Below are 23,059 nucleotides of genomic sequence, written 5' to 3' on the forward strand. Positions count from 1 at the left end.
TCAAACACAAAACTATAGTTTTATTGTCACAGACGCTCAATCATCCTTAATCGACATCCTAAATGGCTACAAAAGACTGACTCCATTCACGTTTCTTTCCATGTCAACACTGTTTGAAATTTCACATTGTTATGAGAAATGATTATGAACAGGTTCAAATACATCAGCCTTGAAAGCTTCAACAATATTTGGTTCATATTTTTATCTTTCAACCATGCAAAAGTACCCAGACGTAAATACATGTCAAAGCCAACATTACAGAAAGTCAAAAACAAATGGCAGCAACAAAATGTGAAACCTGCATACATTCAATAAAAAAAAAGATCAGTGCAGTGTATACTAAAATAGAATTTCAGATAATTAAGCTTACAAAAAAAAAACTTTATAGTTCAACCATATATAAAGATATCAGGCAAATAAAAGTCTAAAATGTCTACAGCTGATTTGCTAGAGCATGGTGCCAACAATGCCAGGATCAATGGAGTACCTGTTAGTTGCAGATAAAAATATCTGCCAAAAGCACACAAAAAGCTTTCATATAGGCAGAACAATTGATTAAATTAAATGACAAAATTCACATAAACAAGCTTCAAAACTTACACTTAACCAATCCCCCCTCTCGGCCAACAAATTATGAAAACAGTAGGACAACCAATAAAATGGAAAGGGGCAAAAATGGTGCTTGTGCAGTCTTTGTAGTCCAAAGTGTCCTCAAAAAAATGTCACATCCCATTTCCACTGTCAGAATGCTGGTGTTTGAATGTGACTATCTTTCATTCCTAGAGAACTGGTTTTATTTTCTCAGCCTCACCAAAGCCTAAACGAGTCCATGTCAAACCTTGTCCAAGCAGCTCTCCAGGAATTCTTCTCAGCCACAGTCTTTGACCTTCTTTAGGGGCAAATGGGAGGGAGGTGTAAATACCTCTCATTTTTCCCCCTCCTCAGTCCACAATGAACAATTAAAAATTAAGCACACACATTTCAGAAAATAAAGTTTTTTTTTCCTTGAAAAAGCAAGAAGAAAGTGGGTGCAAAGTTGTCGGCGAGGCCCTTTGGCTGAATCTCAGGTTGTCATCCCTGAGAAAGCTTTAGACGCACAGAGCTCTAGGGACCCTGCAATACAGAGCAAAATAAACCACTTCAAAAGACTATGGCAAACAATTCATTGCTGAAATACAATACACTGAAACACACTAACTTGCTTACTTTATAAAGATTGCTTCATGAAAATGAGCTCACCTGTCTCTTTCTTCCATGAAGCTGTCCACTTCCTCTTCATCATCATCCAGCTCCATGTCCAACTCATTGTCAAGGCCACTGCAACCATAACTACTGAGAACACTGAACAGAAGTAGATGATGTGGAAAAAAAATAAATAATAATTAATAAAACAAACAAAGCGTGTACTGTACAGTCACAGTGAGTGATTACTGACCTGACTGAGCGGCAGGTGAAGAATACAATGCGTTTCAGTTTCTTGTTGTAGAAGAGGTAGTTGAAGGACCACAGGCTGCCTTCCTCACCGAAGGGGTCAGAGTCGAGGTCTGGGTTGTAGCTATAGATGTACAGAACGCATTTAAAAGGTTTGAAAATGTTTGTTAGACACCTCTACAACTGAGTGCAGGGGAGAAATGATTTCTTCACTCTTCTCACACACACACACACACACACACACACACACACACACACACACACACACACACACACACACACACACACACACACACACACACACACACACACACACACACACACACACACACACACACACACACACACACACACCCGTTTGTTGGGCTACAGGGACAATTTTTGAAATTTTTGGCAAATCAGACTGGGTATAGGGCTACGGGGACACCGGGTTCCAGTGGTGCTAGAGCTACAAAATATATATCAAAAATCATAAAAAAAATCTGCGAACCTATACACGACTTAAAATTAAAAGATTTTCTTTGGACAACTGAGATATAAAAAATGGCTCTTTTTCAGACTTTCTGGTGGTTTGTGAAGACTTTTCTGTAACACGGGCTATAAGGACATTGTGGTGTGCAGGGTCAATGATTTGACCATACACATACACCAAATATAACCTGCTTTGAAAGGACGCAAGGTGTATAAGGCCAAGTCACCATACACATACACAAAACATAACCTGCTTTGAAAGGACAGAAGGTGTATAAGGCCAAGTCACCATACACATACACAAAATATAACCTGCTTTGAAAGGACAGAAGGTGTATAAGGCCAAGTTACCATACACAAACACCAAATATAACCTGCTTTGAAAGGACACATGGATTATAAGACCAAAGTGACTAAGGCACACCATTATAATAATATGGAATATATTACCGAACTGCCAACCCTACAGCTTCCGTGAGATGCCTTCTAAAAATAAATTGAATGAGCTCATCAAGCTCTTCAGGTTTGCTTGAAAATACAAAGGCAGGTGTGCTGAAGCAGGTTGGAAGTAAACCTCTACGCTAGAGTATAGGATTAACACATAGCCGCTGTCAATGTGTAGACGTGCTAGAGTATAGTGTTAGACTCGGCTGACCTTGACTTTAGATGCGCTAGAGTATCAATATTATAGGTATGTAGATAGGTTCATGATAAAAATCTACCATGTTTGACTACTAAACATAATTCATCTGCATTTAAGCTAAAAATGTTGAAAATAATATAAGTTGGTCATTAACACACAACATTTGTTGATTTACTGAAATATATTTGATTTGGTCACCTCAAGAATCCATTCCTTAAAAGGACAGCATTGTAAAAATTTACATATAAAATAAGTGAATCCTGACATTAAAAGGCCCAGGGTAACCACATAGCAAAATAAACAAAACAAAACTGCCTGTAAGCAAAATAAAGGATTAATAAATAAAATAATTAAAATGCATTTAATAATAAAAGAAATAAATTAAAATAAAAGATGAGGTTGACCTGAAAATGAAAATAATGTCATTAATGACTCACCCTGATGTCGTTCCAAGCCCATAAGACCTCTGTTCATCTTCTGAACACAGTTTAAGATATTTTAGATTTAGTCTGAGAGTTTTCTGTTCCTCCATTGAACATGTGTGTATGGTATACTGTTCTTGTCCAGAAAGGAAAAAAAGACATCAAAGCAGTCCATGTAACATCAGTGGGTTAGTTACAATGTTTTGAAGCATCGAAAATACATTTTGGTCCAAAAATAACGAAAACTACGACTTCATTCAGCATTGCATTGTCTTCCCGGTCTGTTGTCAACTTCACAGTGACCCTGCTTATGACGTATTGATCTGGTGCACCCGAGCGCTTTTGGCGATTAGGATCTGCGACATGCACACTGGCGCACCATTGTAAAAAAAAAATAATAAAAAAATATAGCAATACTAAAATACAAACAATGTAGAATAGCTTGAATACAGTGTGCGTCTCCCCCAGACAGTAAACAACGCTCGGGTGCACCAGATCAACACGTCATCAGCAGGGTCACTGTGAAGTTGACAACAGATTGGGAAGACAATACAATGCTGAATAAAGTCGTAGTTTTCGTTATTTTTGGAGCAAATGTATTTTTGATGCTCCAAAACATTGTAACTAACCCACTGATGTCACATGGACTACTTTGATGATGTCTTTATTTCCTTTCTGGACAAGGACAGTATACCGTACACACATGTTCAATGGAAGATCAGAAAACTCGCGGACTAAATCTAAAATATCTTAACCTGTGTTCAGAAGATGAACAGAGGACTTACGTGCTTGGAACGACATGAGGGCGAGTCATTAAATGACATCATTATACTTTTTATGGTGAACTAACCTTTAAGTGACCTAAAACATTTCTGAACATAGAACAGCAACTTGCAAAACATGACTAGAAAGGTAAAGGCTAAGGCGATCCAAAAGTGCATTTAGCGCTTAGCATTTGAATGTCTTTTAAACACCAAGCCCCTGTTGCGAACAAAATCTCGAATGTTCTGAATGGATCTTTTCTCCAAGATAGGTTGTTCCTTTTCCTTGCACTTCAGACACTGCTCACTGGTGGCAGTGACACCGTTTTCAATTAAAGGCCTCATATGTTTCATCACAGCTCGTATCTCCTCCTCAGACCATGGTCTCTTCACACACCGCCTAGATTTGACATGGAAACCTGAACAATTAAAAAAATATTAGAAGATAAAAACAAAAGATAAAAGAGCCATCAAGATGTACTTGTAGGTAGGGATGTTGCTGTTCAAAATTGACAAACAAGCTGGAACTTGTGTAGACAATGTGTGTGATAATAAATTGACTTTAGTTCTGCTAAAACACTCCTTATTAAAAACAATACATCCAGCTTCTTTTAATACCTTATACGTCTAAACAAACCATGTAAGTGTTGACTGCACATTAGTGGTGCCTAGTGATGGACATGGCATCGCATTAATACAATACCTTGAGTAACTGAGTCGGGGAGATGAGGTGATCTGGAAGTTACACAGGCAGCGTTCCCCTGGTCATCTAAAAAAAAATATTGCACAGTATAAATGTATGGGCTTAAAGAGCCTGTCTGCCTACCATGGGCATGGAGGGGATACATGTAGCACTGTAGACAGCCAATTCTATATTATAATAAGTATACTCATGGCAAAGTTGTTGAACCGGATAAAGTCAGGAGAGCGTAACTGTGCAACAATACCTGAGTGATAATTTTACTAGGAAATGATGTAGATTTTACACAGTCCAAGTCTTCACTGTTGTTTTAAAATGATCATGCAAACTACTGAACACATCAAAATACTAGCCAAGTTTATAACCATCATACTACTGGAAAATTCCTGACTAAAACATTTTAATAAACTCTAATGATTACATGATATTTGTTGGGCAAACTTTGGGTCCTTCATTCAGATTATACCTTGAGCTGCAGTCTCGGAGAGGTGAGGTGATTCAAAAGTCCCAGAAGCCAACATTTCTTCATTGTCTAAAAACAAAACAAGACAAAAAAAACAAAAAAAAGTTGGTATCAATTACACAGCAAGGAGGGTAGGCAATAAAAGGTTAATTTTAAAAAGTTAATTTTTTTAAACAACAGTAGACAGTTATCTAAATGTGTATATATATAAAAAAAGCCTATTTTAAATATTTCAGCAATACAATTACAGAATCCGCAACACGGAATGCAACAATTTCAGTAGCCTTGGAACCCAATTTAACAGTACCTTGCAATGTGGAAACATTAAGGAGTAGTTGTGATCCTGTATCCATATCGTCGTCTATGCCATCTATTAAATGACATTGTAAAAATTAACTCATTTTATTACACATACACCAAAGTAGATTTAACAACATGTAAATGATACGTACCACCAATTTCGTCCAGAGATTTTCCTTGAATATCCTTCACACTTCCCTTCTCCATAGCCATAAGCAGCTTTGAGATCTTAGCCAGCTGAATTGTAGACTGGGGCAGTCGATAGTACTCCCTATGCACCCTAATGTCATGGCCGAGAAAATCGGCCAGCTGGTCCAGTTCATTATCTTTTAAGTTCATGACTTGGCTTATTGTGGCGATCTGTTTGCGAAGGTACGTTGATCTGAGGTTTTGAGGGTCTTCGGCTCCACAAGCATCTGCATATTTACCAAACTGCCCTCTGTAGTGACCATCACTACAAGGAACAGCGAACAGGTAATTGTTGTTTTCTGTTACTCCACACTCTTTCCGCTTACTAACGAGGAGTGACAGGTTAGCAGTCATATCAGGGGTCAGGAGCACAGCAACCTTTCGTCCTTTTTTCCCCCTCAATTCTACTCTGGCGAATTGTTTGCAAAGTCTCTTCTCAACTTCTGTCAGCCCAGTGCTTATGTCATCGTTTAGCTGTGACATGTCACGACCTTCAAAATTTTTTACAGTCATCCGTGCCACTTCACCTTCCCTCCTCCTATTAAACAAAATGACTTGACAGAGGGTCACCTTTGCTAGTGCTGCATAAGTGCCTGTTGTTGGGTCTTCGGCTAGTTTCTCCTTAGCCAATTCCACTTGCTGACCAAGATATAACTGTAGCTTCTGAACGTCTTTGGCCAGTGGAAGCCTGCTGCTCTTGTTGTATTTTGCCTCACTCAGGTTAGATAAGGCAGAATGGGAAACTAATTCAGACCACTTTGTTTCATGAAGTGCATGAAACCTCCTGATGGAATCGATCGCCTCTTGGTCCTCTTCCATGAGGACACGACACATGATGAGGTCACTTATCTTTCTGAGAGAATGCCCAATTTTCAGGGCCAAACTTGGGGCTTTGAAAGTGTTGTTTTCATGATCAAAACCTGAAACTCTCTTGACAGCACTAGTAAGAATAAAGAAGTTGCATGGTTTTATCGCTTCTTCCATGTTATGGATTCTAGTTGTGTGGCGCAAAGTCACAAGTAATCTCCCAAGTTCCCGTACTTTCTGTCTTATATACTCATGCTTTGATCTGTCATTCCCATGCTTATTAAAGAGGGACTGGGCAAACTGCATGATATAATGATCATTCCTTATTGCAGTGGACACGTCATCCCTGTGCATTTTGCCCAACACGGACCAAAGTTCACTTGAAATTGGCTGGGACATTGTAGACTGAGCAGATGCTATACCAAAGGCTCTCTCTCTAAACTCGGGTCTCTCTTCAGTATTATTCTCAGGTCTTAGAGCACATCTCTTCATGTGCCGAGAAAGTTCGGCTCTGGATAACATACCCTTACAGTACAAGCAGTAATCGTAAGTCTCAGTGCTGCTGCTCTGTTTGGAACTCCTTTTCACTTTAAGGCAGCCTGACCCTGTGGTTTTAACAGTAGAGTTATGCTTGAAGTTGCCAAGGTTTCGGAATTTCTCAAGAAGAACCTTTCTGTCCTTTGATGATTTGGGGAACTGGAGCGCCTGTGCGATTTCAGCATTTTCATTGACATGCCTCTCGAGATGACGTGCAAATTTTGTTTGAGGTTTTTCACATACAAAACAATAATTGACTTGGCTTTTAATGAATTTCGCTGATTTGGTTGGGGATTTACTTTGGCCAAGAACATCCACAGTACCATTTTCGTTACTCGCATCTTTTGTTTTCTGCAGGTATGACTCTGAGCTTTCTGGTTCTGGGTCACTTTGGAGATCACCAGTAGTTTCTAGATCCATCAGGATATTCTTACAGATATCCCTTGAGTTGTCCTCTATATCTATGGTCTGGTCTTGTTCAGGGAAAGTAACACCTAAATCAGGCAAATTAGTGGTATGGGACTTTTTGGATGGTCCAGGCAACTCAACACTCAACTCTGTCCCTGAGCTTTCTGAATCCGATACAGATGCTGGGATGTACTCGTCACCAGATGAGACATCGTCCTGTAAAGTACATTAAATTAATTAATGAAATTAAATTTAGTTAACAGCATACTTTAACAGAAATACAAATAGGAAGGATGGATGTCAAAAACAAACTGCTAAGAGCCATCATATTGATATTAAGCATATTATACTTCAATGCACACTTACATCTGAAATATCCCAGTCTTCTGAGGATTTCTGGAGGCAGATTTTATGCCACACACCAGAACATTCTTCACAGACAAAATTAGACAGCGTTAGACAACAATTAGTCAATTCCCCATGCTGACCAATTACATACTAATTTTCTTATTAAATGCAAACAGCTTCACACTAATGATCAAGAAATACTAACAAAATGAACTGTTCAGTACAAATGCACAGTTTGAGTGATGGCTAAAACTTTCCATTTAGACAAAAAGTAGACAGGTTTCGACCATTAAGGCAGAATTCACTGGAGTGGCAGAGCATTTACATTACCCATTCAAAGTCAAAGTTAAAAATGTATGTAGTGATCCCACACAATAAATTCAGCAACACCACTAAACATACACATAAAGTGAACTGAAAACTTAAGCATAAAGTGAGTTCAGAATGAAAAGCAGATTTTTTGAAAAATGACTGTTCAAATGGTGCATTCTGATGGGATTTCCAAACAGAATTAAACATACAAATGATATATGGCATTGTCCGAACAATCAAGGGATTTGAGATTCTGATTTTAAAACACTGTTATTGTAAAAACAGACACATTAACAGTCTGACCTGACAAAACACATTCTTTTTTAAATGTGCAACATGGAAGGTGTGAGGCCATACAAGCTATGATTCAGAATGCATCCTTGGCCCAGTTCTGGCAGAATAGTCTAATGGGGAACAGAAATTATGAAATGTTCATCCTACATTAATTAATAAGGCTAGTGAGAATAAAAAGGAAAGTAGTTGGAAAGGTGTGGAGACACCTCCAAGCATTTGGATAGCCAATTGCTTGGTGGCTCTATTGAATTAGGTCCTGATTTATTAGCCCTAATTTTTTTGTTCATTATGAGCTTTTATATACAGTTCATCTATCATCTCAATCAGCCAAACTAAATTCTAATTCCACTCGAAAAGCCCACTGAAACTATCATCAACTCAGATGCGTAAATAAGGCCCAGTGACTTATTGGAAGGCACGAAGTAAAAAAATATATATATAAGTTAGAAAAAAAAAACACTTGGAAATGCTTATTGGTCAGACAAAAAGAAATTTGCAAGTTTGATAGTTTCTGCTCAAAGGGTTTAACATCCTATTTGAAGTTTGTGAGCATATGCATAATTACAGAAAGACTTTAGCAATGACATGAGTGCACCACGGACTTGAGGGCATATGCTTGTTGATACTCATTAGACATAATGAAATGTTTGTGCATTATGCTTCTCAGCCAAGCGAATCTTTAAAAATGCTGACGAAGAAGCACAAATATTGCCCTATGTTCACGTAGCACATCAAACAAAGAACTGCCTTTTTTGCATTGTTATCGTCGCAAATATGGGATCGTTAAATTTTGTCTACAACAAATTCAAACAGCGATGTTTCGCTTATTGTGCGATTGGGTTAACATTGCAAACAACTCATCTATAAGTTGTAATTTTATTTCGGTCACACCAATGAATAAAGTCCATTAAAGACGCGTTTAGCTGAGCTGCAGCGAACCGGATGAAAGAAGAAAACATTTGTGAGAATTTTACGTTGTAGCCTAACTTAGGCCTAAGTCTAATCAACAAAGAGCAATAGGACAGTTAGCCTAATAATATAAATGATCACAGCAAAGGAATTAAGAACTTGTTCAACATCCAAAAACGAAAGTCTCCAGGGGTTAGGGAAACCCTGCGCGATCTGATTAGAAATGCCAAAATGGTAAATTTAGCCAAAAGGCAACAAGTTTGCAGGTATGCTCTCTGTTCTTTGCTATGTGCCTCAGCTTGCAAACTCACTTGCCTGATACGTCATAGTATCTGCCACTCCAGTGTTTTCCACCGCAATGGTTTTTGAACTGATAAAACATTCAATCAACATGCTTTATAGGTGCGAGTCTGGAACTGACCGATAACATGAAATTAAACAACTTATGGTGTACTGAGAAATGCATTAATTAGGAGAAGATGAATAACACACTTACGTTTGCATCTTACACCGTGCCATTTGATAGATGTCAAAGGTGAATGGCATATCCAGCATTTGTCAATTCTCACCAGTTCAAAAACCAGCTTATGGACTGTACACTGTGAAAACATTTTTTTAAAACAAATATAAATATAAAACCTTTACACACACAAATTATATCATGAATTAATTTTTTTTGTGTGAGTTTTTTTTTACTTTCACACAACCAAGAGATAAAATCAGGAGAGATAAAAAAGGGGGAAATAAGTTACTTTTGAGATATAATAGCGAAGTAAATTCAATTCATATGACTTATGTTTAGGTTGGTTAACTGTTGGGGTGTCACTTGTCACACACACAAAAGAGAAAGATTTACTTCTACCACTTCTGCCACAGCACTACATAACCTCAAACTGCAAGAAAATAGGTTGATTAAACCTGGACTATCTAATTAAGCAAAGCAAGAAAAGTAAAGCCAATTCTAAGAAACTAAAGTAAAAAAAAAATGTGAAAAAAAGGTAAAAATCTTTGTACGTGTGTAACACACACAAACTCTAGGTATGTAAGGACACTTTCCTTTGGACTATTAATGACATCCGTGCTGAAACTAAGACTTCCACTATTGAACTCCCAGTGTGTGGCACACTCAGAAAAAATCCAGTGTTGGGGGGACACCGTGATTAGAAAAGACCATCCATCCTGAATAGAGGACATAATGGATGGGCAGCTTCTGTCCTGCAGAGTTTAGCACCAAGCCGAATTAAACACACCTGAAAAAGCTAGTCAATGTTTTCAGGATTACTAGAAAAGAGTTTGTCAGGGTTGGAGCTAAACTCTGTAGGACAGTGGCCCTCCAGGACAGACGTTGCCCATCCTTGATATAGTTACACATAGATGCCACAACTAAGAATGTATATAAAAGCCATTTTACAAGTACATGCTGTAGTTTCTACATCTGTGTGTGACACAGGAATATTCATGTTATGTGAGGACAGTTTGTGTCACACACAGATGTAGAAACTACAGCATGTACTTGTAAAATGGCTAGTTAAGGAATATTGTTTTCCCTATTTTATATACATTCTTAGTTGTGGCATCTATGTGTAACTATATCAAGGATGGGCAACGTCTGTCCTGGAGGGCCACTGTCCTACAGAGTTTAGCTCCAACCCTGACAAACTCTTTTCTAGTAATCCTGAAAACATTGACTAGCTTTTTCAGGTGTGTTTAATTCGGCTTGGTGCTAAACTCTGCAGGACAGAAGCTGCCCATCCATTATGTCCTCTATTCAGGATGGATGGTCTTTTCTAATCACGGTGTCCCCCCAACACTGGATTTTTTCTGAGTGTGCCACACACTGGGAGTTCAATAGTGGAAGTCTTAGTTTCAGCACGGATGTCATTGATAGTCCAAAGGAAAGTGTCCTTACATACCTAGAGTTTGTGTGTGTTACAACCTGTCCTAACATAACATGAATATTCCTGTAACACACAAACTCTAGGTATGCAAGGACAAAGACATCCATGCTCAAACTTTAAGACTTCCACTATTGAACTGCCAGTGTGTGGCACACTCAGAAAAAATCCAGTGTTGGGGGGACACCGCGATTTGAAAAGACCATCCATCCTGAATAGAGGACATAACCACCGTAGCTGCAAGAGGTTTATTAAAACACTGAAAACTGTTCCAAGGAACATCCCATTACTTCTAACCACTGGTCAATTTCGAAACACAAGTGAATTCAAACTCACCTCACAAGCAGAATCATTCAGCGCAGCTCTGGATGCGTGACACTCTGATCTCGGTTCAGTCTCTGTACAAGGGAACACGCAAGATTCAGTGCTTGGCTTTCCTCATATCATAAAACCACATATAGGCAAAACATAGTCAACTCACATCCCTGATAGACAAAGTCCTACTCAAAATGTCCATCAAACCATAAAATAATTATCTAAAAATAGCCTGACAGTGCCAGATGTTTTTCATGCTTTAAACCCTTAGCAGGCATGACATTCATTCCCAGAAGTCAACAACATTTACTCAAAACTATAACTGACCACTGGCAGGGTCTGTTGATGACACAGGGGGCGAGCCCTCCTGGGGCTGGACATCAACTTCACCAATCCCCTCTTTCTCAGAAGTGCCACATTGACCTCTGACATGGTGTACCTAAAACAAGAACAGCAATATGCAAAGATGAACAGGCATCAACTGGCACAGATGATAACACTGCATATGTGCAAAGACAGAATATTTAACAAAATTAGGAACCATTTTGTATAGGGGAGACATGTCACTGAAAAAAAATAATTTTACCATCAAGCCGCAAGAAACAGCTGACCATGGTCCATGAACCATATAGGTACACATAGATGCCACAACTAAGAATGTATATAAAATAGGGAAAACCCTATTCCTTAACTAGCCACTTTACAAGCACATGCTGTAGTTTCTACATCTGTGTGTGTTACAGGAATATTCATGTTATGTGAGGACAGGCTGTAACACACACAAACTCTAGGTATGTGAGGACACTTTCCTCTGGACTATCAATGACATCCATGCTGAAACTAAGACTTCCACTATTGAACTGCCAGTGTGTGGCACACTCAGAAAAAATCCAGTGTTGGGGGGACACCGTGATTTGAAAAGACCATCCATCCTGAATAGAGGACATAACCACCGTACTGTAGCTGTAAGAGGTTTATTAAAACACTGAAAACTGTTCCAAGGAACATCCCATTACTTCTAACCACTGGTCAATTTCAAAACACAAGTGAATTCAAACTCACCTCACAAGCAGAGTTATTCAGCGCAGCTCTGGATGCGTGACACTCTGATCTCGGTTCAGTCTCTGTACAAGGGAACACGCAAGATTCAGTGCTTGGCTTTCCTCATATCATAAAACAAGTTTACAGTTGATGTCAAGTTTAGGCTTAGAATCAGGGTGAAGTACTTTAACATCAGTGTTTTCACCTATCATTACCCTATAATTTTAGGGAAAAATTATGGGTAGGGTTAGGTTTAGGGGTAGGGATTGGGTAATGACTAAATTTGGGACAGGAATGTTAATCCAGGATCAACAAAATATGTTGATCCAGGACCATGTATTACTTGGCAAAATCACGGCGACCCTGTAAACCCTCAGCAGGCATGACATGCATTCCCAGAAGTTTACTCAAAACTATAACTGACCACTGGCAGGGTCTGTTGATGACAAAGGGGGCGAGCCCTCCTGGGGCTGGACATCAACTTCACCAATCCCTGGTTTCTCAGAAGTGCCACATTGACCTCTGACACAGTGCACCTAAAAAAAAACAAACAGCAATATGCTAAGATGAACAGGCATCAACTGGTACAGTGTCCATTTCACCTAAGAGGGACACCCTCAATCAAACCCTCAATCAAACCTTTAAGTTTATGACACTCAAAATGATGTAGACAGGGAAACAAAATTTTAAATAATGACCTTCTTTACAGACAAAGATATTCAGACTGTATCTGCAGTATGATAATGAATTCAGAAATATGTCCCTTAATTCTAAACATTCAGACATCCCGCAATAAACAGCTGAATTCAAACTAACCTCATGCTCAGGGCTGTCTGGTGTGGGACTGAATGTCTGACACTCTGCTCTCAATTCAGTGTCTGTTGAAGAGAACACAGGACATGAAGGCACAGTGCTTTACAGGACCCCAGTATTTCCCAGGCATTGCTTATTCAAGAGGGACTCACTTCTGACTAAATCTGTAGAGAAAACATTGGGTTCCAAGTCATGGGTGTGGTCACCAAGCACTGCAACGGAGTGTTGGCCAGAAGAGAAGCTTGCACCACTAAGCTGTGTCTAAACAAGTTAAACAGAAAATGCACATGTGAACTTGGACATCACCTACACAACTGTGTTATTGTATAGTTGACCTGACTAAGACAGAGTAACAATTTAAAATGTTCTGACCCTTGAATATGATTGGCTGGATCACATTGGATCCTTTTGGAAAATTCTCATAACGTCACATCTCTGGCTGCATTTTTCCTTTGTTAGTTCAACAAAGTTACGCTGTCTGCATTTGTGAATTACTTGCCTACAATTCAGCTACAGAAAATATATTTTGCGGAAGAACTGTTACTTCCGAATAATTAATTACGTTTTGCTGTGCCCTCATTCAATAAAACTATACCAGGTGTATGGTGATGCTTTGTGTTGTGACATTTCCTTAGCCATTGTAAAACAATGGGACATGTTGCTTTAACAGACACTGTATTCAGCCTTACCTCAGAAGCAGAACAGCCTGATGTCATATTGCAGGACTGGAGTTCTGGTCTCTCTCTGGTCTCTGCAGAATACAGAAAAGAATATGAGCAAGACCAGGGAGTGTGGGGTTGTGGGTCACTCTAGAAGCAACCACTGGTTCACATCCTTTATAGACACAATAAGTTTATATGCCCACCATAACTACTGTAAAACCATCTCCGTTAACATGGCAATATGTGGCATAAAAGTTTCTTACTCATCTACAGTACACCATTGACAACTAGATAAAACATTAAGTCAAAAAGTCACTGACCTTCAATAAAGACTGTGGATGACATGATTTGGTCTTGGACACTGTCTTTAGTAGACTCTTGGACAGAAATGCTTGTAACAGTAGGGGGAATCTAAAAACATACAGGACAACATATACAGATAAGCTTGGTGGCATCAGCTGGGAGAGTCAAGCAAAGTTGAGATTAACCTGACAAGATTGACTGAGAACTGGATTGAATACTACAAAGCAGTGATTTCTGTTTTTTTTTTTTTTTTGGTTCTAAATGACACTAATAAGCGATAGGTATTGTGTAATCTCTGTGGCATCATGAAACTGACTCAGCATAACACACATTAGCTTTTAAGACAGATGATTGCATTGTTATCAAGATGTCAAAATATAGGCTTTAAACAATGACACCAATTCATAGGGGAAAAAAAAGAAGACAAGTGACCCACCTCTTTACGCCAGGGCCAATCTTTCCCACCATAGTCATAAGTGATTTCAGTTCCTGCCGTAATTTCCTTCAGAGCAAAAAGGCAGAGATGTGGCTTCCCTTCTACTTCGATCAACTTCATTCTGCAATTCGGTGCCTTGAATTCATCGTTTGCTAAACGCCCAAAAGAACCGTCCTCAAGAGCTCCGTCAATACTGAAAATATACAAACATCATGTACTAAACAGACGTTTATAGTGAAACACTTTTGAATTGTGCCAACATACAGTTGTATTAAAAGTATAGTTCGATGCATTTTTTCTTGATAAAACGATATCAACAGTTTGATAAAGTTTATGCACCAAAAGCAGAAAGAAACTCACTTGAACCATAGTCTGGTAATACCAAACTCTGCGACTTCGCTTTGCTTCGTAGACAGAGTCTGGCATGGCACAATTAAAAAGTTTTCTTTCTCGCTGGGGCGCTACTGAGAGATGTCGATGTACAGAAGCGAAATGAAATTGAGCGGAAGTACAAGTCTGACGTAGTCAGGCTACTTGAATCGCGCACCACACGGAGCATTTATCCGCTCAGCTCAAAGTCCGAGCAGCAGCGCAGCGTGAGCTCACCAGAGCAGACGCATTTACTCTCATCATCTCGCTCACGAGATCCAGTGAGAAGCGCTTGACTTCAGTGAAGAACACTAATGTCTCAGTGATTTAAATCAGTTTAAAGGCAGATGAAACAACACTGACGAACAGGAGAAACACTGTGCGCAACGGTACAGTCAGAATCTAAATTGATACTGAATCCATTTTTCATGGATTTACTGTAATGATAGCCTAGTAATATTAACTGCACCATGAAATTAGGTATATACTGAATTGTATTATATTATTAATGTAGAAAATGTATTAAATGACTAATAAAAATATAATTACAGTATTTAATAATGTATTTAGGCTACTGTTTTTCATACAAATACCATAGAAACCATAAAGTTACAATTTGCCATGATAGTGAGGTGCTAAGTTATAGGCTATGTCTGGCTTTATCTGTGGTTATCATGATCCAAGCGCATGATACTGGATGACCGTTCGAGCGTTTCGAGACAAAACATGCAACAGCACTGCAAACTGAGCAAAAATGACAAATGTTTATATGTTCAAACATGAATGTTCTACATGGGGTGTGACCGGTTAATAAACGGAGGTCTGAAATCTCTGCCGCTTTACCAATCAGAGTAACACGGTTGACCGCTGACACAGAGTAAAGCCTTGTATATACTCGACGCGTCCGCACGAGCATGAAGGTGCGCGCGGCAAAAATAGCGCGTTCGGTGCGCAAGAACGGCAAGACCCCAACATCGCGTGGCGCCGTGTCCTAAGACGACCGACTTTTAACCGAATCTGCCCGAGCATGTAGCTACGTCTCACCGCAACGCAGTTTGCACGTCTAAATTGCAAAGTTTTTTTGGTGTTAAGGATTTGTTTACTATGTGTGATTCATTTATTGGAAAGCACATTCACATCAAGTTGTCTTGCTGTTAATTTTAAATAAACGTAGAGCAAGTAGCTAATCAGTGTCCGTTCGTTTATTCAGTTGTCCTATAACAGACGAACGTCGCAACGCATAAGCCCATCTTCAGAAATCCTGACTTCACAATAGAAATCTAAACATATTAGTCATTCTGAACCTACCACCATGTCTTCCTCTTCCATTTAAACTCAAACATGAAGGTCGAACATGCATTGTGGTACAGTTTACGTCTATGTTCAGCTTCAGCTGCATCAATGAGCTCCCCTCTGTACTCCACCACAAAGTCTCCTTGATTGAAAACAGCTAAAGTGAAGATACCACGACCTGCAAACACAACCTTATTAATGTTTGTAAAATTAATAGTGATAAACTGAAAACAATTATAATATCAATTCAAGAACCAGTAACGTGTAACCCCTCAGGCTAGCCTACAGTGTGTCAAAGTCACTTACCTTTAACAGGATTAATATATTTAATTTCTAACATTGAACTCTTGTCTCTTCCAGCAAGGATGTGATTAGTGGCATCCTGAAGGGGAGTAGTTCTCCGTGGCATGACTGAATTTGCTAAGGAAATTAAGAACAAAAATGTTAACACCACATCTTCTCACATCTCAACACTACTTTTAATCTCACTACATGGATATTTAAACAGTTTCAATTGAGCTATGCTTTCATAACATTCACATAAAATTTCCCTGCTGTCAGTATATCAATACCTTTTAAGTTCTGTGAGGAGATAGACACCGACAGACAGATGAACAAAAGGATCTAATTTCAATGCCCTAAAACATTAGCCCTCGGTTTCACAGACAAGGCTTAAGCTAGTCCCAGACTAACATGCATGACTGAGCTGTTTTAACTCAAAAAAACTTGCATTGACAGATCTTAAAATATGTCAGAGTCATAGTTTTGTCTCAAAATGCACACCAGCTTAATCCTGGCTTAGTGTAAACCAGTGGTTCTCAACTCTAGTCCTTGCAACACACTGCTCTGCATATTGTGTATGTCTCCCTTATTTAATACACCTGATTCAGATCCTCAGCTCGAGCTAAAGATCTGAATCAGGTGTATTAAATAAGGAGTTGAGAACCACTGGTGTAAACCATGTCTGTGAAACAGGGCTTTAGATCTCTTAGAAATGTAATGTGCTTCACTAATACAACTATAAGAGTGCAAAAAATAATATAATGCAATTTAAAAATGTAAAACTTTAAAATATTATGTAAACAAATATTTCCAGTGTATACTGAATAATATGTCCTGTCATCCATGTTCAGTTACTCTGTCAATCCTGTTACTTTCATTAATTTCTTAAAAAGTATTAACAATTATATTTGTAATGATCTTCAAAGTTTTTCTATTGTAACCCTACATGTATTTTTGTCAAAGCCCTATTTTTTTATACTTCTCTTGTATGCATGTCTTATATATATTTCTCATATATATATATATATATATATATATATATATATATATATTAATTGACGTGATCACCCTCATGGAAAATGTAAGATTGAAAAAAAAAAAACATTTGCAAATCCCAGGGAAAAGAAGCACTAAAATACTGCTCATGTGTGAAAACTATAACATAGTTCTACTTAAAACTATTGGATATAGTAATGCATGCGTCTGTAAAGGCATGACAAAAATATCAGCACATGAGGTAGATAAATAGTCATAAAATAAAAAAGATGGCACAATACAATTTCTTGTAACTCTTAAGCTGCCTTCATTTCATGGGTATTTTTTAACAAATCGATCAAATGTAACGCTATTATATTTTTTAATGTGTCAAAGTTGAAGGCCTTGAATTTGCGGAAGGACCCGTTTTACTGTTAAGTTTAACTTTATATTGTCTTTATTTGTATGTCTCTTTGGAAAAAAAGCATCTGCTAAACACCAAAACCGTAACAATACTTGTCATTGGAACCTATTAAAACGTTTAGTTATTAATTTCTTACCTGCTCTCCACGACGTGCTTCTCAGAACTCCCGGGAAAATTAATCAGCTGATGACTGACGTAGCTCTCTCCTATCCAGCCAATCAAAATGAGTTTTCAAATGTGAGCATGCGCAGTTCCCGCCTTGTGTATAATGTCCCGCGTTGTGTATAATTTCCCGCGCTTGTGTGTCCCAACATGCAGGGACCCCGACAACCGATAGGGGGCAGTGTCGGACACACAACTATACAAAATATGTCAGGTTTTTGGTACATGAAGACTTTTGAGAAAACCACTTTTTGGGTATTAAAACATGCTGAGAAAAGGTTTTATAAGGTTTATTTTTATGAGGACAGCCAACTGTCCTCATATACCAGAGGGTCCTCATTGCTCTTTGAAATGTCTTGAAATCTGTCCTTCTATGCCCCAAAACAAACACACACACACACACACACACACACACACACACACACACACACACACACACACACACACACACACACACACACACACACACACACACACACCCACACACACACACCCACACACACACACACACCTATAGATGTCACAGCTCTGCAGGTTTATCTCTTGGTCAATGGCATTCCACAGTTCTGGGCCTAAAGAGTTAAACTGCTCCCCTACAGCAGAATAAAGGCTGCTGTTAACAGAGTCAGCCACCTGGAGAAGAAACACAAACATACATGTAAGCAAAGCTTAGGCCAAAGAAATCATAGTTTCTGAAATTTCAAAACAAATTGATAATTAATAGATTAAAATTAATCCAGTTTTATTACAAGAAACCATATCTTTCAGTTTATGGGACCTTTTGAATAGTTTCAATTCAATTTTTAAAGTGCATCCAAATCACCTTTGTACCTGATATATAATATCGTCATAAAAAGTGCAATGATACAGCACTTTTTTTTCTTTACCCAAGCAGATATGTTATCACGATACAATGGAAGCTAGTCATACTAACCCAGTTAGCGCTGGGCTCTCGGCTGAACTCATGGGAGCGGGCGGCACTGAAGTCATAATCAGGCCGGAACGACTCGTTCAGGGTGGTGATAAGGTAAAACAAAGTCTTCCTGCAACACTTATCACTTAATGGGTTCTCTCCATCCTCCCCACTCTTCCCCAATCTAAAAGAAAACGCACAAGAGAGACAGTGTAGTGCAACTGCAGCAGCTGATGTAAAGCTTATGGTTGTGTGTTAAGGCTTACAGGTTAGGGCTCGGAGCGCTGCTGGACTGAGGGGGTGACAGAGCTTCTAGTATGTGTGGCTCCCCCTCCTGACAGAACTGCTTAAACATGTGCTTGTCATCCCCAGCCATCTTACACGAGTAACTTTCGATCCTACAGGTAGCAAACGATAAAGAGAAAAAACAATTATTTGATTGGACTGTTTGTTCATCTGTACAATCATTACACAAAATATTGACATATATATTGCTTGGGTTTTATAGAAGATATGATAAACATAGTTGTATTGCAGTGTTCAAGACATCTGCCTTGCTTGCTGGACTTTAGCAAACCTATATTTTAAGGCTCAGCTAAAAATGTTACAAGTGTAAAGCTAAGGGCATGGGAATATCGTATGTGTTTATCTTTCTGGCTTATGCAAGAGAGAGTCCCAGAGTCAATCCACAGACAGGCTTATTTATAGGTGAAGGGCAAAGGCTATAGCAGGACAGACTGTCATATGATTCAGGACACTGTAGCCAGCTTACTGCAAGCAGTGTTAAAGCTCCACAAATCAGTGGGGAAAAAGCAAACAGTGGTGTACGTGAGTGTACTTGGCTGTTGTGTGTAAAGATCCGTTTGAGTGAAGACACACCACACCGAACTAGACAGTTTGAAATTAGGCCTGTAACAAGATACTGATTGTGACCGTTTTCGCAAAATAGAGATGGTACCAAGGCACACACATGTGTGCTTGACAATGCCATTGTGAGCACTATTAAGAAGAGATATAATGATACTGTCATCTGTGCTCAGGTATGCCACATTTGATCTCTCTGTACTGTGCGCTAATCCAGTAACATGATTAAATGCCAAAGAGGCTAGTGGCTCATATGAAACTCTGCTGTGTTTACATGCATCCCTAAATAACTACACTGGTATGTGTTAGTTAGAGGATACACAATCTGCGTCACGGCAACAACAATCGTATCTTGGGGTTTATCATCATCTTGGTAACGGACCCCCTTGTGTTTACATAACACCTTGATAATTTCCAGTTTTAAACCTAGCACCAAATATCTAACCAAAATACATGTTCTAATATTGAAAACCCAAATAAAAGTGGTTCAATACCCTTACATTGTGACTGTGATGATCTGAAGTTCTTAAAAGTGTAAAACTACTGGTATATTAAGAGACGGCTAAAATGATGCACTTCTTTTTGATGTGGTGGGTAATATTACGAATGCGATAATAGTTCTGCAACTTTCTTTCTTCTGAGTGCGTCTATCAGATGCAGGTTCCTGCCAAACATGCTATTGTATTCCGAGTAAAACACCGTCAGATAAAACACTGATGCACATGACGCTTTATTTGACACTACAATAACCACAGGAAGAACGAAAGCATGTGTGACAGGATGTTCAGCAGAACAGACAATTGAACTTAAACATTAAATTAAATTTAAACCCATTTATTTTCGACCAAAGAACTTCATGACATTTCCAGTTGTTTGTGGTTATTACTGGGATTCTTGAGATTTTTCACAGCGATTGCACTCAGTTTTTAAAAGGGATAGTTCACAAAAACAAATCTGTCTTCATTTACTCATGTCGTTCCAAACTTGTGTGATTTTTGTTAATCTTCAAAACACAAATGTAAATATATTCAAATGAAACCTGAGAGATGTTACCTTACATTGAAAGTCCCTTCTCCCTCAAAACGACTTCTGAATGTCTTCTGAAGAGACATGATTGCTTACACATTTTATTATTTATTCTTACATACATGTTGACTGATATATGCCACACAGAGAACACTGATTCGTAGGAATTATTGTTACAATCTCTTGCTAACTTTTTTTTTTAAGTCTCTTTAACTCTTGTCAAAGTTTTGGATGAATGGGCTTTCAATTGAGGGATAGAATTCTCAGGTTTCATTCAAAATATCCTCATTTGTGTTTCAAACAAGAACAAACTTCTTATGAGCTTGAAATGACATGAAGGGGAGTAATAACTATTTTCATTTTTTGTCTCTCTCCCTCTGACTTTGCAAAATCTGCAACACACTTTTCTCTTATATTCCCTTGTTTTATAAGTCACAATTCTTGGACTAATAAGTTTAAAGAAAACACAAATGCTCAAGATTATTATTCACCAAATTCATACCTGCCAAGAATGTGAGCGTCTCCAGTTTCAACACACAGCTGGGAGCTCAAGGCCTCAAAAAGGGAATTCTCTAAAAGCTTCATAGCTGGAAAACAAAACAAACACACACACACACACACACTTAACAGAAACCAAGTAACGTTATCTGTGTTTCATTGTTTGTGGATAATCTGTTACAATACAAATTATTTATTGAAGGAACAAGTGGCATCACGTTCAAATGGAACACTGCCATGGAGATGCTCAAGAGGAAAGAGGAAACGGTTCGGCTGCGTCTAGTGTTGCTAATTTACATTCAAAGTTCACTAGTGAGTTATGTAAAAATATGTGCACATTCACTACATTAAATTATTTTATATTATCACTGAGAAGCTGCTTTGATACAATCTGTACTGTAAAAAGCGATATATAAATAAAGGCGATTTGAAGTCTACATGAACACAATAAAAAATACCAGATATGAAGAGTTCAGATGCAAAAGCCTCTAAGTGCCATTTGAAATTTTCTTTTGGAATGATCATTTTTATCAAGCTTGTATATTTAAGTTCAGTAATTTCAGTTAAATTGCAATGAGGATTACCTATTAATTGTCATTTAAATAAAATTACTGAACTTGAATATATAAGCTTGATAAAAATGATCATTTTAGAAGAAAATTTCAAATGGCATTTAGAGGCTTTTGCATCTGAACTCTTCATATATAAAATTGCACATTTTCTAAAGAAAAGAAAAACCCGAAGGATTATTTGTTGACTTCGCATCTGAAAACTAAAAAGAGTCCATCTGACTGTCTTCCCCTCCCAGCAACAACCCACTTCCTACTTTATAAATCGACGTTGGGTTAAAAAAAAAAAAGAGACAAGACTAAACGGGGGTGGGGTGGGGGGGCAATACTGCTAACAGGACAATATTGGATTATTAAATTGGTTTAGGAGATAAATACATTCTATTATTTCCAATAAACAACATCCACTGACCTACGTTTGACTAACTAACTTTAGATTGTTAATATTGACGACATTTAAATCACAGAGTATGTTTTGTTATGCTTACCTTTCTGGCTGCACTGTGACTTTTCGATCGGGGCGAAAAGAGCAGAAGGGATCGATCACAGAAAGATCTGTTGAGTTGTTGCCCTAACTCAATACACAATACAAGCTAAAATGCTCTGGCGCCTACGCACGGTGCGGGGCAGCAATAAAATGCGTTGCAGTGCGAATTTAGTATATTTGAAAATGACTCGGTCGAGACTGACATATTCTGCAGGCGTTTTCTCTTATCGCAAAGCTTCGTATTTCGACTAAACGCAACATAAAATTCAGCGATTGTGTCGAGCTCAAAGACAGCAACTGCGGCAGCATCACCTTATTTGACCTAGAACAAATTTATCTTCTGAAAACGAGATAAGCGTCGCTTTAAATTACGCGACTTGATCAAACGATGGTTAAATTACCACCTGTGATCTATCGTTAAAGGTTATGCTTTCTGATTCTTGTGTTATGTCCGTAGAAAAAATCTCGAAAACAGCCTCTATGTCCGAAAACAATGTACAAGTCACGCCTCTCAGCAGTCATTTCCGTTGATAATGACCACACCCACTTATGTGTTTAGTAAAATAACAATGGACGCTTCTATTGGCTGTTTAGTCTGTCAATCACATTTACTAGTCATTCTATTGGTGAAATGGTAAGATAATTTAAATCCAAAGAGCGACTAGTCTTTTCTGAATTTTTTGCAAAGTGTTTCTTTTTGTGTCGAGGGAAAAAAATAAATGGGTAAATGTTAAAAA

At 38.4% G+C, this 23,059-nt stretch overlaps 2 protein-coding genes across 5 annotated transcripts; both read right to left on the bottom strand.

The window, feature by feature from the left end:
- Positions 1–22,991, bottom strand: maf1b (MAF1 homolog, negative regulator of RNA polymerase III b). Its single transcript, XM_039655711.2, has 8 exons — positions 22,324–22,991; positions 21,271–21,355; positions 19,145–19,276; positions 18,900–19,062; positions 18,477–18,598; positions 1,436–1,555; positions 1,240–1,341; positions 1–1,113 (listed from the first exon to the last, which is right to left on the bottom strand). Exons 2-8 carry the CDS (start codon positions 21,351–21,353, stop codon positions 1,089–1,091), a joined length of 747 nt encoding a protein of 248 aa, XP_039511645.1. The 5' UTR covers positions 21,354–21,355; positions 22,324–22,991; the 3' UTR covers positions 1–1,088.
- On the bottom strand, positions 3,700–18,470 carry LOC120470362 (uncharacterized). Of its 4 annotated transcripts, XM_089129420.1 has the most exons (19): positions 17,940–18,470; positions 16,429–16,542; positions 16,138–16,300; positions 14,461–14,653; positions 14,042–14,132; positions 13,749–13,810; positions 13,212–13,320; positions 13,063–13,124; positions 12,671–12,782; positions 12,268–12,329; positions 11,533–11,644; positions 11,227–11,288; positions 9,492–9,594; positions 7,499–7,563; positions 5,344–7,348; positions 5,199–5,261; positions 4,895–4,960; positions 4,432–4,497; positions 3,700–4,147 (listed from the first exon to the last, which is right to left on the bottom strand). In XM_089129420.1, the coding sequence occupies exons 2-19, from the start codon at positions 16,529–16,531 to the stop codon at positions 3,909–3,911; spliced, it is 3,738 nt and encodes a 1,245-aa protein (XP_088985546.1). In that variant the 5' UTR covers positions 16,532–16,542; positions 17,940–18,470; the 3' UTR covers positions 3,700–3,908. The 4 variants fall into 4 exon arrangements, with proteins under 4 accessions (XP_088985546.1, XP_088985545.1, XP_088985547.1 ...); XM_089129419.1 differs by lacking the exon at positions 17,940–18,470 and having other exon boundaries at positions 16,429–17,372; XM_089129421.1 differs by lacking the exons at positions 4,895–4,960; positions 17,940–18,470 and having other exon boundaries at positions 16,429–17,372.
- Positions 22,992–23,059: the final 68 nt, after the last annotated feature.

The sequence above is a fragment of the Pimephales promelas genome, chromosome 1, assembly GCF_988280905.1.
Source record: "Pimephales promelas chromosome 1, fPimPro1.hap1.1, whole genome shotgun sequence".
NCBI classification, from domain to species: domain Eukaryota; kingdom Metazoa; phylum Chordata; class Actinopteri; order Cypriniformes; family Leuciscidae; genus Pimephales; species Pimephales promelas.